This window comes from Coregonus lavaretus (genome assembly GCF_964263955.1).
Source record: "Coregonus lavaretus genome assembly, chromosome: 24".
NCBI lineage: Eukaryota > Metazoa > Chordata > Actinopteri > Salmoniformes > Salmonidae > Coregonus > Coregonus lavaretus.
Genome location: NC_140011.1, coordinates 43,940,529 through 43,959,266, shown reverse-complemented (window position 1 = coordinate 43,959,266; position 18,738 = coordinate 43,940,529). Strand labels below are relative to the sequence as shown.

Below are 18,738 nucleotides of genomic sequence, written 5' to 3'. Positions count from 1 at the left end.
TCAATGATCTCAAGGCAGCTGGGACCATAGTCACCAAGAAAACAATTGGTAACACACTACGCCGTGAAGGACTGAAATCCTGCAGCGCCCGCAAGGTCCCCCTGCTCAAGAAAGCACATATACAGGGCCGTCTGAAGTTTGCCAATGAACATCTGAATGATTCAGAGGAGAACTGGGTGAAAGTGTTGTGGTCAGATGAGACCAAAATGGAGCTCTTTGGCATCAACTCAACTCGCCATGTTTGGAGGAGGAGGAATGCTGCCTATGACCCCAAGAACACCATCCCCACCGTCAAACATGGAGGTGGAAACATTATGCTTTGGGGGTGTTTTTCTGCTAAGGGGACAGGACAACTTCACCACATCAAAGGGACGATGGACGGGGCCATGTACCGTCAAATCTTGGGTGAGAACCTCCTTCCCTCAGCCAGGGCATTGAAAATGGGTCGTGGATGGGTATTCCAGCATGACAATGACCCAAAACACACGGCCAAGGCAACAAAGGAGTGTCTCAAGAAGAAGCACATTAAGGTCCTGGAGTGGCCTAGCCAGTCTCCAGACCTTAATCCCATAGAAAATCTGTGGAAGGAGCTGAAGGTTCGAGTTGCCAAACGTCAGCCTCGAAACCTTAATGACTTGGAGAAGATCTGCAAAGAGGAGTGGGACAAAATCCCTCCTGAGATGTGGGCAAACCTGGTGGCCAACTACAAGAAACGTCTGACCTCTGTGATTGCCAACAAGGGTTTTGCCACCAAGTACTAAGTCATGTTTTGCAGAGGGGTCAAATACTTATTTTAAGATGCAAATCAATTTATAACATTATTGACATGCGTTTTTCTGAATTTTTTTGTTGTTATTCTGTCTCTCACTGTTCAAATAAACCTACCATTAAAATTATAGACTGATCATGTCTTTGTCAGTGGGCAAACGTACAAAATCAGCAGGGGATCAAATACTTTTTTCCCTCACTGTATATGTTTTTAACATTTATATTCTGTTTTTTACAGTTTATAAAAGTGCACATTCAGAGCTTCATAATAATAATATGTAACATTTGCAATTTAGCAGACACTTTTATCTAAAGAGTCATGCGTGCATACAAATGGTATATCATACACTGTAATTGGAGTTGTTATGCTCCTTTGAAAGTAGATAGAAATGTTGACGAGTGAGTCAGGAATTCAGAGCTCACCAATGTAGTGAAGAAGAAATGGTGGTATTCTGTCATCATTCCCATCGAAGAGAGCTGCGAAGGAAAGAAGAACTGGACAGTAGTAGACAGTTCTCAACAGACTCCCACTGGGAGGTTGTCCTCAACAGACTCCCACTGGGAGGTTGTCCTCAACAGACTCCCACTGGGAGGTTGTCCTCAACAGACTCCCACTGGGAGGTTGTTCTCAACAGACTCCCACTGGGAGGTTGTCCTCAACAGACTCCCACTGGGAGGTTGTCCTCAACAGACTCCCACTGGGAGGTTGTTCTCAACAGACTCCCACTGGGAGGTTGTCCTCAACAGACTCCCACTGGGAGGTTGTCCTCAACAGACTCCCACTGGGAGGTTGTCCTCAACAGACTCCCACTGGGAGGTTGTCCTCAACAGACTCCCACTGGGAGGTTGTCCTCAACAGACTCCCACTGGGAGGTTGTCCTCAACAGACTCCCACTGGGAGGTTGTTCTCAACAGACTCCCACTGGGAGGTTGTTCTCAACAGACTCCCACTGGGAGGTTGTTCTCATTATAAAACATCAATAACTTTTTGAAAACTGCAGGAAAACCAAAAAGGCAATTAGCTCCACATCTCTCCCCTCTGGTGCCCAGTGTGTGTGTGTGTGTCCAGTGTGTGTGTGTCCAGTGTGTGTCTGTCTGTGTGTGTGTGTGTGTGTCCAGTGTGTGTGTGTGTGTGTGTGTGTGTGTGTCCAATGTGTAGGGATGTAGGGATAACAGCACAATTTCTTTCTGTATGTACTGAACTGTAGAGAGTGTTGGGAAGAGTGGAATCATCTTATGCTGAGCTAGATTCCAACTATACAACCAGAATCAGCCTGTGTAACAGAGTACGTCTTGAGAACTACAACCAGAATTAGCCTGTGTAACAGAGTACGTCTTGAGAACTACAACCAGAATCAGCCTGTGTAACAGAGTACATTTAGTCCCTGAACCTCACTGGGTGCAAAGCCTTCTGAGCCCAAAGATAAGTCTGCACACACAAAGTTACGTTAGCTATCACTCCACAAAGGTGCGTTAGCTATCACTCCACAAAGCCACGTTAGCTATCACTCCACAAAGCCACGTTAGCTATCACTCCACAAAGCCGCGTTAGCTATCACTCCACAAAGCCACGTTAGCTATCACTCCACAAAGCCGCGTTAGCTATCACTCCACAAAGCCACGTTAGCTATCACTCCACAAAGCCGCGTTAGCTATCACTCCACAAAGCTGCGTTAGCTATCACTCCACAAAGCTGCGTTAGCCATCACTCCACAAAGCCGCGTTAGCCATCACTCCACAAAGCCGCGTTAGCTATCACTCCACAAAGCCGCGTTAGCTATCACTCCACAAAGCCGCGTTAGCTATCACTCCACAAAGCTGCGTTAGCTATCACTCCACAAAGCTGCGTTAGCTATCACTCCACAAAGCTGTGTTAGCTATCACTCCACAAAGCTGCGTTAGCTATCACTCCACAAAGCCGCGTTAGCTATCACTCCACAAAGCCGCGTTAGCTATCACTCCACAAAGCCGCGTTAGCTATCACTCCACAAAGCCACGTTAGCATCACTCCACAAAGCCGCGTTAGCTATCACTCCACAAAGCTGCGTTAGCTATCACTCCACAAAGCCGCGTTAGCTATCACTCCACAAAGCTGCGTTAGCTATCACTCCACAAAGCTGCGTTAGCTATCACTCCACAAAGCCGCGTTAGCTATCACTCCACAAAGCTGCGTTAGCTATCACTCCACAAAGCTGCGTTAGCTATCACTCCACAAAGCCGCGTTAGCTATCACTCCACAAAGCCGCGTTAGCTATCACTCCACAAAGCCGCGTTAGCTATCACTCCACAAAGCTGCGTTAGCTATCACTCCACAAAAGCCATGGTCCTGTGCTATCTGAGTATCTCAGCGCCAGCGTGGTAGGGTCAGGGTCAGGGTTAGGGTCAGGGTCAGAGTCAGGGTCAGGGTCAGGGTCAGGGTTAGGGTCAGGGTCAGAGTCAGAGTCAGAGTCAGGGTCAGGGTTAGGGTCAGGGTCAGGGTCAGAGACAGGGTCAGGGTTAGGGTCAGGGTCAGAGTCAGGGTTAGGGTCAGAGTTAGGGTCAGAGTCAGAGTCAGAGTCAGGGTCAGAGTCAGGGTCAGGGTCAGGGTTAGGGTCAGGGTCAGAGTCAGGGTCAGGGTCAGAGTCAGGGTTAGGGTCAGGGTCAGAGTCAGGGTCAGGGTCAGGGTCAGGGTTAGGGTCAGGGTCAGGGTTAGGGTCGGTACCTGTTTGAGTATCTCTGCGGAGGTGCGGTAGGAGCAGTCAAACAAGATATAGTACTCTTTGTCTTTCTTCATCTCCTTCAGAAGAGGTCTGGCATCAATCTCTCCAGGTGGAAGCTGCCGTATCCTGATCTTCAGGTTCAACTTAGACGGAGCCTTGATCAACTCCTGCATCCGCATCAGACCTGGAACACAACCAATAACAATATAGTATGGTTAGACCTAGTAGCATCAGACCTGTAACACAACCAATAACAATATAGTATGGTTAGACCTAGTAGCATCAGACCTGTAACACAACCAATAACAATATAGTATGGTTAGACCTAGTAGCATCAGACCTGTAACACAACCAATACCAATATAGTATGGTTAGACCTAGTAGCATCAGACCTGTAACACAACCAATAACAATATAGTATGGTTAGATCCATATTAGTATCCCTGCCTGAGGTTGCACCCAGCTGAGGGCCCATATTCATATTTTGCCCAGGTATTGTTTGGGAATGCATCCCAAATGACACCCTATTCCCTGTGCCCTACTTTTGACCAGGGACCATAGGGCTCTATGTAGGGGATAGGGTACCATTTGAGACGCATCCATAGCGTCTGAATTAAACTGTCCTACTTGCAATAAGAACAATGAACACAGATTAGTCTTGAGGAATGTTTTATGAGAGAGAGAGAGAAAGAGAGAGAGAGAGAGAGTGACTCCTCTCTTTTTGTTTTCTCATGATTTGGTTGGGTCTCTGGGTCTCTCTGTGTGTGTGTGTCTCTGTGTGTGTCTCTCTCTGTGTGTGTGTGTGTGTGTGTGTGTCTCACTCACTCACTCACACACATTTAGAAACCAGACCAAAGTCGTAGCAGGCCATGTTGGCTCAGACCAGAGAACCAAGTGAAAATCTGTTGGACGCCACTTAGAGAACAGATGGTAGAGGCTGGGTGACCTCTGGTACTGACGTACACAACAAGCCCCTCATATAGCGGCAGGTGGCTTTAGTGGTTAAGAGCGTTGTGCCAGTAACCTAAAGGTCGCTGGTTCTAATCCCCGAGCCGACTAGGTGAAAAATCTGTCTATGTGCCCTTGAGCAAAGCACTTAACCCTAATTGCTCCTGTAAGTCGCTCTGGATAAGAGCATCTGCTAAATGACAAAAAAAAAAGAATTTAAACGACTAATTAAAAAATATATGTATGAAAGGATTTACATTTACGTCATTTAGCAGACGCTCTTATCCAGAGCGACTTACAAATAGGTGCATTCACCTTATAGCCAGTGGGATAACCACTTTATTTTTTTGGGGGGGTGGGTTGGGGTAAGGGGGGGGTAGAAGGATTACTTTATCCTATCCCAGGTATTCCTTAAAGAGGTGGGGTTTCAAATGTCTCCGGAAGGTGGTGAGTGACTCCGCTGTCCTGGCGTCGTGAGGGAGCTTGTTCCACCATTGGGGTGTCAGAGCAGCGAACAGTTTTAACTGGGCTGAGCGGGAACTGTGCTTCCGTAGAGGTAGGGGGGCTAGCAGGCCAGAGGTGGATGAACGCAATGCCCTCGTTTGGGTGTAGGGTCTGATCAGAGCCTGAAGGTACGGAGGAATTGTACCACAGAATTAATAGCTATATATACAGTACATACAGCTGAAGTCGGAAGTTTACATACACTTAGGTTGGAGTCATTAAAACTTGTTTTTCAACCACTCCACAAATTTCTTGTTAACAAACTATAGTTTTGGCAGGTCGATTAGGACATCTACTTTGCGCATGACACAAGTAATTTTTCCAACAATTGTTTACAGACAGATTATTTCACTTATAATTCACTGTATCACAATTCCAGTGGGTCAGAAGTTTACATACACTAAGTTGACTGTGCCTTTAAACAGCTTGGAAAATTCCAGAAAATGATGTCATGGCTTTAGAAGCTTCTGATAGGCTAATTGACATCATTTGAGTCAATTGGAGGTGTACCTGTGGATGTATTTCAAGGCCTACCTTCAAACTCAGTGCCTCTTTGCTTGACATCATGGGAAAATCAAAAGAAATCAGCCAAGACCTCAGAAAAATAATTGTAGACCTCCACAAGTCTGGTTCATCCTTGGGAGCAATTTCCAAATGCCTGAAGGTACCACGTTCATCTGTACAAACAATAGTACGCAAGTATAAACACCATGGGACCACGCAGCCGTCATACCGCTCAGGAAGGACACGCGTTCTGTCTCCTAGAGATTAACGTACTTTGGTGCGAAAATTAGCAAATCAATCACAGAACAGCAGCAAAGGACCTTGTGAAGATACTGGAGAAAACAGGTACAAAAGTATCTATATCCACAGTAAAACGAACCCTATATCGACAACCTGAAAGGCCGCTCAGCAAGGAAGAAGCCACTGCTCCAAAACCGCCATAAAAAAGCCAGACTACGGTTTGCAACTGCACATGGGGGCAAAGATCGTACTTTTTGGAGAAATGTCCTCTGGTCTGATGAAACAAAAAATAGAACTGTTTGGCCATAATGACCATCATTATGTTTGGAGGAAAAAGGGGCACACTTGCAAGCTGAAGAACACCATCCCAACCGTGAAGCACAGGGGTGGCAGCATTATGCTGTGGGGGTGCCTGCTGCAGGAGGGACTGGTGCACTTCACAAAATAGATTGCATCATGAGGAAGGAAAATTATGTGGATATATTGAAGCAACATCTTAAGACATCAGTCAGGAAGTTAAAGCTTGATCGCAAATGGGTCTTCCAAATGGACAATGACCCCAAGCATACTTCCAACGGTGGCAAAATGGCTTAAGGACAACAAAGTCAAGGTATTGGAGTGGCCATCACAAAGCCCTGACCTCAATCCTATAGAAAATGTGTGGGCAGAACTGAAAAAGCGTGTGCGAGCAAGGAGGCCTACAAACCTGACTCAGTTACACCAGCTCTGTCAGGAGGAATGGGCCAAAATTCACCCAACTTATTGTGGGAAGCTTGTGGAAGGCTACCCGAAACATTTGACCCAAGTTAAACAATTTAAAAGGCAATGCTACCAAATACTAATTGAGTGTATGTAAACTTCTGACCCACTGGGAATGTGATGAAATAAATAAAAGCTGAAATAAATAATTCTCTCTAGTATTATTCTGACATTTCACATTCTTAAAATAAAGTGGTGATCCTAACTGACCTAAGACAGGGAATTTTTACTAGGATTAAATGTCAGGAATTGTGAAAAACAGAGTTTAAATGTATTTGGCTAAGGTGTATGTAAACTTCCGACTTCAACTGTATCTCCATGGGATACACACTGAATTAATAGTTATATATACAGTATACTGTATATCTCTATGGGATACACACTGAATGAATAGCTATGATACAGTATATACAGTACTGTTCAAAAGTTTGGGGTCACTTAGAAATGTCCTTGTTTTCGAAAGAAAAACAATTTTTTCGTCCATTAAAATAACATCAACTTGATCAGAAATACAGTGTAGACATTGTTCATGTTGTAAATGGCTATTGTAGCTGGAAATGGTAGATTTTTTATGGAATATCTACATAGAAACAGACGCCTCACAGGTCCTCAACTGGCATCTTCATTAAATAGTACCCGCAAAACACCAGTCTCAACGTCAACAGTGAAGAGGCGACTCCGGGATGCTGACCTTCTAGGCAGAGATGCAAAGAAAAAGCCATATCTCAGACTTCCCATTTTAATCTTTTATTTTTATTGGCCAGTCTGAGATATGGCCGTTTCCAGCTACAATAGCCATTTACAACATGAACAATGTCTACACTGTTTTTCTGATCAATTTGATGTTATTTTAATGGACAAAATAATTGCTTTTCTTTCGAAAACAAGGAAATGTCTAAGTGACCCCAAACTTTTGAACGGTAGTATATATATATATATATATATACACACACACCAGTCAAAGGTTTGGACACACCTACTCTTTCAAAGTTTTTCTTTATTTCTACGATTTTTTACATTGTAGAATAATAGTGAAGACATCAAAACTATGAAATAACACATATGGAATCATGTAGTAACCAAAAAAGTGTTAAACAAATCACAATGTATTTTACATTTGAGATTCTTCAAATAGCCACCCTTTGCCTTGATGACACGAATGCACCGAATGCACTGTATATATCTATGGGATACACAATACAAACTACGTCTAACCACCTTGGTCCAGGGGCATTATGGCTAATTATTATGGCTAATCGTTATGGCTAATCGTTATGGCTAATCGTTACGGCTAACCGTTACGGCTAATCGTTACGGCTAATCGTTACGGCTAACCATTACGGCTAACCATTACGGCTAAATGGTACTCCCTATATCCTACATTCCCTATGTCAAAAGTAGTGCACTATATAGAAGTTGGGACACAGCCAAGGTCATCCTTACTCTGACAGATGTACCAAGGATAAGACATGAGAAGGGGGAGGGTGGGGGGGTCCTTCCTGCCGTCGCTTAGGTAACATGTGGCTAAATCGTCAGCTTGGTAACATCTGGCTGTGGATAGCCTACTGAGATAAGACCTGGGTGTGTCAACAAGACAATCTCTCACTCTTTTGCTCTATACTGTAATCATTTTCTCTCTTTCTGTTTATCTCTATTCCCTCTCTCTATTCTCTCTGTATCCCTCTCTGTTCTCTCCCCCTCTCTCTCTCTGTTCTCCCCCCCTCTCTCTCTCTGTTCTCTCCCCCTCTCTCTCTCTGTTCTCTCCCCCTCTCTCTATTCTCTCCCCCTCTCTCTCTCTATTCTCTCCCCCTCTCTCTCTCTGTTATCTCCCCCTCTCTCTCTCTCTGTTCTCTCCCCCTCTCTCTATTCTCTCCCCCTGTCTGTTATCTCCCCCTCTCTCTCTCTCTGTTCTCTCCCCCTCTCTCTCTCTATTCTCTCCCCCTCTCTCTCTCTATTCTCTCCCCCTCTCTCTCTCTATTCTCTCCCCCTCTCTCTCTCTGTTATCTCCCCCTCTCTCTCTCTCTGTTCTCTCCCCCTCTCTCTGTTCTCTCCCCCTCTCTCTCTCTATTCTCTCCCCCTCTCTCTCTCTATTCTCTCCCCCTCTCTCTCTCTGTTATCTCCCCCTCTCTCTCTCTCTATTCTCTCCCCCTGTCTGTTATCTCCCCCTCTCTCTCTCTGTTCTCTCCCCCTCTCTCTCTCTATTCTCTCCCCCTCTCTCTCTCTATTCTCTCCCCCTCTCTCTCTCTGTTATCTCCCCCTCTCTCTCTCTCTGTTCTCTCCCCCTCTCTCTGTTCTCTCCCCCTCTCTCTCTCTATTCTCTCCCCCTCTCTCTCTCTATTCTCTCCCCCTCTCTCTCTCTGTTATCTCCCCCTCTCTCTCTCTCTGTTCTCTCCCCCTGTCTGTTATCTCCCCCTCTCTCTCTCTCTGTTCTCTCCCCCTCTCTCTCCCCCTCTCTCTCTGTTCTCTCCCCCTCTCTCTCTCTGTTCTCTCCCCCTCTCTCTCTCTGTTCTCTCCCCCTCTGTTCTCTCCCCCTCTCTCTCTCTCTGTTCTCTCCCCCCCTCTCTCTCTCTCTGTCTGAAATGGTGTTAACCAAGGAGGACTTGAAGCATCTGGTGTGATCCCTGTTTCAAAGTTATTTTAAAATGTTTTACTCATTGTCAAGACATGGTGCAGGTTGTCTGCCTGTTTTGATGTATTCCATATTTTGGGTTAGTTTTATCTTCTTCATATTATGGAGAGAAGTCTCTCTACCTACCTACAGATTGACCTTTCACCCCAAAAAAAATAATACAGAGGAATAAACAACATCATCCATCCACCGTGACATTTCTGCTACCAGACCCCATCATCCCTGGGTCACACAGACAGCACAGTGTGTGTGTGTCGACTGGTGTTGTATGAAACACTGGGATTGCATTGGACAGATAACAGTAGCATTCAGTCAACAGGAAAACATTCATCCAACTGGACGTCTACTGGTGTCTACTTGTCGACCGGAAATATACAATGTTTTACTCATTCTCACAAACACACAAGAATGCACAGGGATATAGACTGGGATATAGTCTGGGATATAGTCTGGGATATAGACAGGGATATAGACTGGGATATAGACTGGGATATAGTCTGGGATATAGACTGGGATATAGACAGGGATATAGACTGGGATATAGACTGGGATATAGACTGGGATATAGTCTGGGATATAGTCTGGGATATAGACTGGGATATAGACAGGGATATAGACTGGGATATAGACTGGGATATAGACTGGGATATAGACTGGGATATAGACTGGGATATAGTCTGGGATATAGACTGGGATATAGTCTGGGATATAGTCTGGGATATAGACTGGGATATAGACTGGGATATAGACTGGGATATAGACAGGGATATAGACTGGGATATAGACTGGGATATAGACTGGGATATAGACTGGGATATAGACTGGGATATAGACTGGGATATAGACTGGGATATAGACTGGGATATAGACAGGGATATAGACTGGGATATAGACTGGGATATAGACTGGGATATAGACAGGGATATAGACTGGGATATAGACTGGGATATAGACAGGGATATAGACTGGGATATAGACAGGGATATAGACTGGGATATAGACTGGGATATAGACAGGGAAATAGACAGGGATATAGTCTGGGATATAGACTGGGATATAGACTGGGATATAGACTGGGATATAGACTGGGATATAGACTGGGATATAGACTGGGATATAGGCAGGGATATAGGCAGGGATATAGACTGTGTTATCCTCGTAGACCTTCCAATTGAAGATCACTATGTCCAGTATGGATCTGGAGATGGCAGTGTACAGGTTGGTGTGTGTGTGTGTGTGTGTGTCTGAGTGCACTCCTACCTGTGTTATCTTCGTAGACCACCGTGAGGCTCTTCCACTTAAAGAAGGTCACTATGTCCAGGATGGCCCTGGAGATGGCAGTGTATTCTGGGTAGAGATTGATGTAGAATGTGTCTCTGTTGTCCACTGACGGGTGTTTCCAGCGCGTCTGGATGTGTGGTACCTTTAGTTGGGACAAACAATTCAATGTTGATTTTCATTTGATTGTATTCTCCTTTCTATTTCTAATGTTGTGAACACAACGTATAGGAAGATGGTCGGGATAATGTCATAAACACAACGTATAGGAAGATGGTCGGGATAATGTTGTAAACACAACGTATAGGAAGATGGTCGGGATAATGTTGTAAACACAACGTATAGGAAGATGGTCGGGATAATGTTGTAAACACAACGTATAGGAAGATGGTCGGGATAATCAGTAACATAACAATGCAAAATATCAGTATAATAAGTACGTGTCTGTAAAACATCAGTATAATAAGTAGATGAATATAAAACATCAGTATAATAAGTAGATGAATGTAAAACATCAGTATAATAAGTAGATGAATGTAAAAACATCAGTATAATAAGTAGATGAATGTAAAACATCAGTATAATAAGTAGATGAATGTAAAACATCAGTATAATAAGTAGATGAATGTAAAACATCAGTATAATAAGTAGATGAATGTAAAACATCAGTATAATAAGTAGATGAATGTAAAACATCAGTATAATAAGTAGATGAATGTAAAAACATCAGTATAATAAGTAGATGAATGTAAAACATCAGTATAATAAGTAGATGAATGTAAAACATCAGTATAATAAGTAGATGAATGTAAAACATCAGTATAATAAGTAGATGAATGTAAAAACATCAGTATAATAAGTAGATGAATGTAAAACATCAGTATAATAAGTAGATGAATGTAAAACATCAGTATAATAAGTAGATGAATGTAAAACATCAGTATAATAAGTAGATGAATGGGCGACCAAGGGTCGTCTGCGGAATTTTTAAAACGTGTATTTTTCCAAATATAGACACATCCTATTTACATTTTAGTCATTTAGCAGACGCTCTTATCCAGAGCGACTTACAGTTAGTGAGTGCATACATTTTCATACTGGCCCCCCCCCGGGAAACGAACCCACAACCCTGGCGTTGCAAGCGCCACGCTCTACCAACTGAGCTACACGGGGATCCTACGTGTTGTAATCAAATCAACTATATTCACTGAGCTTTAAGCACACCGTTTTGATTAAATAATTAAAAAGACACACAAATGAAGAGAGGGAGTCCGACCAGTATTAGATTTTGTTGTGCCCCGGGGCGGGTTCAGATTCGCTGCACTGTGTTAAAACGAAGACAGTGAGTGACCGTGTGACTAGCACCCGTTGTCTCTCGCTCTCTCTCCTCCCTGCTTCAGCAGCGACCGCCTCAGTGTTTTATCGCGCTGTCCATGTTGCTGGAGCTGCAACATAATTATAGCCATTTCTGACTGAAAAGTTATGTCACTGAAATCGCTCATTTGTTTAGGTAAAAACATTTGCCTATTCCCTCAACCCTTGCTCTCTTTACGTGACACACGTGCGCATCGCATAGCACTTGACCAATAGGGTCTGACCTAATAGCATATCACAATCACGTCAATAAATTGGTTATAAACTCTGAACACCGTAACAGCGAAATGGATGCAGAGGACATGACAAATAAACTTGAAAAACGGGGGGGGGGTGTCACACCCTGGTTCTGGGGACTCTATATGTTGAGCCAGGGTGTGTAGATTCTATGTGTTTTGTGTTCTATGTTATGTATCTAGTTGTTCTATTTCTATGTTGGCCAGAGTGGTTCTCAATCAGAGGCAACGAGTGTCAGCTGTTGCTGGTTGTCTCTGATTGGGAACCACATTTAGATAGGCTGTTTTCCCACAGTAGTTGTGGGATCTTGTTCCGTGTTGGTTGTGTTTAGACCTAGGACGTCACGTTATCGTTTATTGTTTTGTTCGTGTTATCACTATTGATAATAAAGTATGTTCGCATTTCACGCTGTACCTTGGTCCTCCTCCTTCGACGATCGTGACGGGGGGGGGGGGGGGTGTTTAGGCTAGCTCATTAAGGTAAAGAGGAAGTGAAATGTGTGGAATAAATGTGAGATAAAGACAAAATAAGGTATGGAGAAGCGTGTGTCGGCCATTTTATGTGTGCCAAACAGATGCTGTTAGATTACAATATAATTTTTCGGACTGTTTGGAACAACGTAAACACTAAATACATTATAAGCATAACAGAGAGTCTGTTGTAATGTTGTTGTTTTTTTTGTTAAGCCTTTATTACAGCAAATACTAAAAACGGTCACATTAATTCGTGATTGCAATTTCCCAAATGGAAAGGTTTATTTCTTATTAAAGCTAATTATTCAAGGTTCGCTTTATTTTTTTTAAACTAAAATGTTTGATTGCATTTCAAATCGTGAATCACTCGTATGCTGTGTGATGACATGAACAAATGAATGATTAATTTATACAGTAGCCTATATACAGTGAGGGAAAAAAAGTATTTGATCCCCTGCTGATTTTGTACGTTTGCCCACTGACAAAGACATGATCAGTCTATAATTTTAATGGTAGGTTTATTTGAACTGTGAGAGACAGAATAACAACAACAAAATCCAGAAAAATGCATGTCAAAAATGTTATAAATTGATTTGCATTTTAATGAGGGAAATAAGTATTTGACCCCTCTGCAAAACATGACTTAGTACTTGGTGGCAAAACCCTTGTTGGCAATCACAGAGGTCAGACGTTTCTTGTAATTGGCCACCAGGTTTGCACACATCTCAGGAGGGATTTTGTCCCACTCCTCTTTGCAGATCTTCTCCAAGTCATTAAGGTTTCGAGGCTGACGTTTGGCAACTCGAACCTTCAGCTCCCTCCACAGATTTTCTATGGGATTAAGGTCTGGAGACTGGCTAGGCCACTCCAGGACCTTAATGTGCTTCTTCTTGAGCCACTCCTTTGTTGCCTTGGCCGTGTGTTTTGGGTCATTGTCATGCTGGAATACCCATCCACAACCCATTTTCAATGCCCTGGCTGAGGGAAGGAGGTTCTCACCCAAGATTTGATGGTACATGGCCCCGTCCATCGTCCCTTTGATGCGGTGAAGTTGTCCTGTCCCCTTAGCAGAAAAACACCCCCAAAGCATAATGTTTCCACCTCCATGTTTGACGGTGGGGATGGTGTTCTTGGGGTCATAGGCAGCATTCCTCCTCCTCCAAACATGGCGAGTTGAGTTGATGCCAAAGAGCTCGATTTTGGTCTCATCTGACCACAACACTTTCACCCAGTTCTCCCCTGAATCATTCAGATGTTCATTTGCAAACTTCAGACGGGCCTGTATATGTGCTTTCTTGAGCAGGGGGACCTTGCGGGCACTGCAGGATTTCAGTCCTTCACGGCGTAGTGTGTTACCAATTGTTTTCTTGGTGACTATGGTCCCAGCTGCCTTGAGATCATTGACAATATCCTCCCGTGTAGTTCTGGGCTGATTCCTCACCGTTCTCATGATCATTGCAACTCCACGAGGTGAGATCTTGCATGGAGCCCCAGGCCGAGGGAGATTGACAGGTCTTTTGTGTTTCTTCCATTTGCGAATAATCGCACCAACTGTTGTCACCTTCTCACCAAGCTGCTTGGCGTTGGTCTTGTAGCCCATTCCAGCCTTGTGTAGGTCTGCAGTCTTGTCCCTGACATCCTTGGAGAGCTCTTTGGTCTTGGCCATGGTGGAGAGTTTGGAATCTGATTGATTGATTGCTTCTGTGGACAGGTGTCTTTTATACAGGTAACAAGCTGAGATTAGGAGCACTCCCTTTAAGAGTGTGCTCCTAATCTCAGCTCGTTACCTGTATAAAAGACACCTGGGAGCCAGAAATCTTTCTGATTGAGAGGGGGTCAAATACTTATTTCCCTCATTAAAATGCAAATCAATGTATAACATTTTTGTTGTTATTCTGTCTCTCACTGTTCAAATAAACCTACCATTAAAATTATAGATCATGATATGATCATTTCTTTGTCAGTGGGCAAACGTACAAAATCAGCAGGGGATCAAATACTTTTTTCCCTCACTGTAGATGTCTGTAAAAACATCAGTATAATAAATATAAATATAATATTCCCTCCTCTCCTTTATTATCTGTTGGTTTGTTATGTTGTCATTTAATGCTATGTTACAGTATGCGATGTCATGTCATGTCATGTCATGCTATGTTACAGTATGTGATGTCATGTCATGCTGTTACAGTATGTGATGTCATGTCATGTCATGCTGTTACAGTATGTGATGTGATGTCATGCTATGTTACAGTATGTGATGTCATGTCATGTCATGCTATGTTACAGTATGTGATGTCATGTCATGGCATGCTATGTTACAGTATGTAATGTCATGTCATGTCATGTCATGCTATGTTACAGTATGTGATGTCATGTCATGCTATGTTACAGTATGTGATGTCATGTCATGTCATGCTATGTTACAGTATGTAATGTCATGTCATGCTGTTACAGTATGTGATGTCATGTCATGTCATGCTGTTACAGTATGTGATGTCATGTCATGTCATGCTGTTACAGTATGTGATGTCATGTCATGTCATGCTATGTTACAGTATGTCATGTCATGTCATGCTATGTTACAGTATGTGATGTCATGTCATGCTATGTTCCAGTATGTGATGTCATGTCATGTCATGCTATGTTAAAGTATGTGATGTGATGTCATGCTATGTTACAGTATGTGATGTCATGTCATGTCATGCTATGTTACAGTATGTCATGTCATGTCATGTCATGCTATGTTACAGTATGTGATGTCATGTCATGCTGTTACAGTATGTGATGTCATGTCATGCTGTTACAGTATGTGATGTCATGTCATGTCATGCTGTTACAGTATGTGATGTCATGTCATGTCATGCTGTTACAGTATGTGATGTCATGTCATGTCATGCTGTTACAGTATGTGATGTCATGTCATGTCATGCTGTTACAGTATGTGATGTCATGTCATGTCATGCTGTTACAGTATGTCATGTCATGTCATGCTATGTTACAGTATGTCATGTCATGTCATGTCATGCTATGTTACAGTATGTGATGTCATGTCATGTCATGCTGTTACAGTATGTGATGTCATGTCATGTCATGCTGTTACAGTATGTGATGTCATGTCATGTCATGCTATGTTACAGTATGTGATGTCATATCATGCTGTTACAGTATGTCATGTCATGTCATGCTATGTTACAGTATGTCATGTCATGTCATGCTATGTTACAGTATGTGATGTCATGTCATGTCATGCTATGTTACAGTATGTCATGTCATGCTGTACAGTATGTCATGTCATGCTGTTACAGTATGTGATGTCATGTCATGTCATGCTGTTACAGTATGTGATGTCATGTCATGTCATGTCATGCTGTTACAGTATGTGATGTCATGTCATGCTGTTACAGTATGTGATGTCATGTCATGTCATGCTGTTACAGTATGTGATGTCATGTCATGTCATGTCATGCTGTTACAGTATGTGATGTCATGTCATGCTGTTACAGTTTGTGATGTCATGTCATGTCATGTTGTTACAGTATGTGATGTCATGTCATGCTGTTACAGTATGTGATGTCATGTCATGCTGTTACAGTATGTGATGTCATGTCATGCTGTTACAGTATGTGATGTCATGTCATGCTATGTTACAGTATGTGTTGTCATGTCATGCTATGTTACAGTATGTGTTGTCATGTCATGCTATGTTACAGTATGTGTTGTCATGTCATTACATTTACATTATTTAGCAGACGCTCTTATGACGCTCTTATCCAGAGCGACTTACAGTTAGTGCATACATTATTCTATTTTTTTTCTTCATACTGGCCCCCGTGGGAATCGAACCCACAACCCTGGCGTTGCAAACGCCATGCTCTACCAAATGAGCTACCCCCCTGCCGGCCACTCCCTCCCCTACCCTGGACGACGCTGGGCCAATTGTGCGCCGCCCCATTGGTCTCCCGGTTGCAGCCGGCTACAGCAGAGCCTGGATACAAACCAGGATCTCTAGTGGCACAGCTAGCACCATGTTACTTAGGCTATGTTGCAGTATGTCATGTCATGTCATGTCATGCTATGTTGCAGTATGTGATGTCATGTCATGTCATGCTATGTTACAGTTTGTGATGTCATATCATGCTATGTTACAGTATGTGATGTCATGTCATGCTATGTTACAGTATGTGATGTCATGTCATGTCATGCTATGTTACAGTATGTGATGTCATGTCATGTCATGCTATGTTACAGTATGTGATGTCATTTCATGTCATGCTATGTTACAGTGTCTGATGTCATGTCATTTTATGTTACAGTATGTGATGTCATGTCATGTCATGTCATGCTATGTTACAGTATGTCATGTCATGTCATGCTATGTTACAGTATGTGATGTCATGTCATGTCATGTCATGCTATGTTACAGTATGTGATGTCATGTCATGTCATGCTATGTTACAGTATGTGATGTCATGTCATTTTATGTTGCAGTATGTGATGTCATGTCATGCTATGTTACAGTATGTGATGTCATGTCATGTCATGCTATGTTGCAGTATGTGATGTCATGTCATGCTATGTTACAGTATGTGATGTCATGTCATGTCATGGAACATGATATTGTCTAACTTTATCTAATGGTGTGTTATGTCATGCTATGTGATGTTCTCTCACCTCCAGGGCGTTACAGATGGACTGGACAGCACTGACTGAGGAGCTGTGGGACGGGCCAAACACTGCAGCTACGCCCAGAGCCAACTGGTCACACACTGGGGAGAGGAGAGGGGGAGGAGGAGGGAGAGGGGAGGAGGATGAGGAGAGGAGAGGGGGAGGAGGAGGGAGAGGAGAGGAGGATGAGGAGAGGAGAGGGGGAGGAGGAGAGGAGAGGGGGAGGAGGAGGGAGAGGAGAGGAGGATGAGGGGAGGGGAGGGGGAGGAGTGGCGACGGGGTGAGGGGAGGAGTGGCGACGGGGTGAGGGGAGGAGAGGAGGAGGAGGGGAGGAGAGGAGGATGAGGAGAGGAGAGGGGGAGGAGGAGAGGAGAGGGGGAGGAGGAGGGAGAGGAGAGGAGGATGAGGGGAGGGGAGGGGGAGGAGGGGCGACGGGGTGAGGGGAGGAGAGGAGGAGGAGGGGAGGAGAGGCGAGGGGGGTGAGGGGAGGAGAGGGGGAGGAGGAGCGAGGGGGGTGAGGGGAGGAGAGGGGGAGGAGGGAGGAGAGGCGAGGAGGAGGGAGAGGAGAGGAGGAGGGGAGGGGGGGGGGGGGGAGGGGTGGGGGAGGGAGGGGCGACGGGGGGGAGGGGAGGAGAAGGGGAAGGAGGGGAGGAGGAGCGAGGGGGGTGAGGGGAGGAGAGGGGAGGAGAGGTGAGGGGGGTGAGGGGAGAAGTCAAAGCATCGATATAAAGACAAAGCAGTGGTCATTTAGAATTGACAATATTAATTTGCTGTAAAACTATTCCATCACCCCCGGTGTTACCTCTCCTGGAGGCCTCAAAGCTGTCGAAGAGGTTGATTCTCTGGATGTCGTAGGTCAGGGTGGTGTTGGGCATTAAGGTCCGGTTCCTGTTGATGTTGCTCACTGCAAACTTAAAGGCCAACTCCTCTACACTCACCAACTCACTCTCACGAGTCTCAAAGATACCACCTGGAGGGAGGGAATGAACGAGAATGGGAGAGAGGGGGAGAGGGAGGTAGAGGGAGAGAGAGGGGGAGAGGGAGGTAGAGGAAGAGAGAGGAAGAGAGAGGAAGAGAGAGAGAGAGAGAGAGAGAGAGAGAGAGAGAGAGAGAGAGAGAGAGAGAGAGAGTGGGAGAGAGTGGGAGAGAGAGCGGGAGAGAGAGCGGGAGAGAGAGCGGGGAGAGGGAGAGAGAGAGAGAGAGGTAGAGGGAGGTAGAGGGAGGTAGAGGGAGAGAGAGGGTGAGAGAGAGAGAGCGGGGAGAGGGAGGTAGAGGGAGAGAGAGCAGGGGAGAAGGAGGTAGAGAGGGGAGAGCGAGGGAGAGAGAGCGGGGGAGAAGGAGGTAGAGGGAGAGAGGGGAGAGCGAGGGAGAGAGAGTGGGGAGAGGGAGAGAGAGTGGGGAGAGAGAGTGGGGAGAGAGAGAGAGAGAGAGAGAGAGAGAGAGAGAGAGAGAGAGAGCGGGGAGAGGGAGGTAGAGGGAGAGAGAGCGGGGAGAGGGAGGTAGAGGGAGAGAGAGGGGGAGGCAGGATGAGAAAGGGGGAGAGTGAGATAGTGAGGATATGAACCTTAGTTCACCCGTAATAAATACATACAAACAAAACCATCATTTGAGTTCGAGATAATAAAATAAAAACATAACAGGGAAGAAGAAAGAAGCAGAT

The 18,738-nt window shown here is 44.5% G+C and overlaps 1 protein-coding gene across 1 annotated transcript in view; it reads right to left on the bottom strand.

Annotated features, from left to right (window-relative positions):
• The window catches only part of LOC311099899 (glutamate receptor ionotropic, kainate 1-like), a gene marked incomplete at both ends in the record, with an annotated part of 83,182 nt that overhangs the window by 33,765 nt on the left and 30,679 nt on the right, over positions 1–18,738 (bottom strand). The window contains 5 exons of the mRNA XM_084140618.1: positions 1,192–1,245; positions 3,470–3,651; positions 10,312–10,474; positions 17,085–17,179; positions 17,881–18,048. Of these exons, the coding sequence (XP_083996744.1) occupies positions 1,192–1,245; positions 3,470–3,651; positions 10,312–10,474; positions 17,085–17,179; positions 17,881–18,048 (662 nt within the window). The remainder of the gene's footprint in view (positions 1–1,191; positions 1,246–3,469; positions 3,652–10,311; positions 10,475–17,084; positions 17,180–17,880; positions 18,049–18,738) is intronic.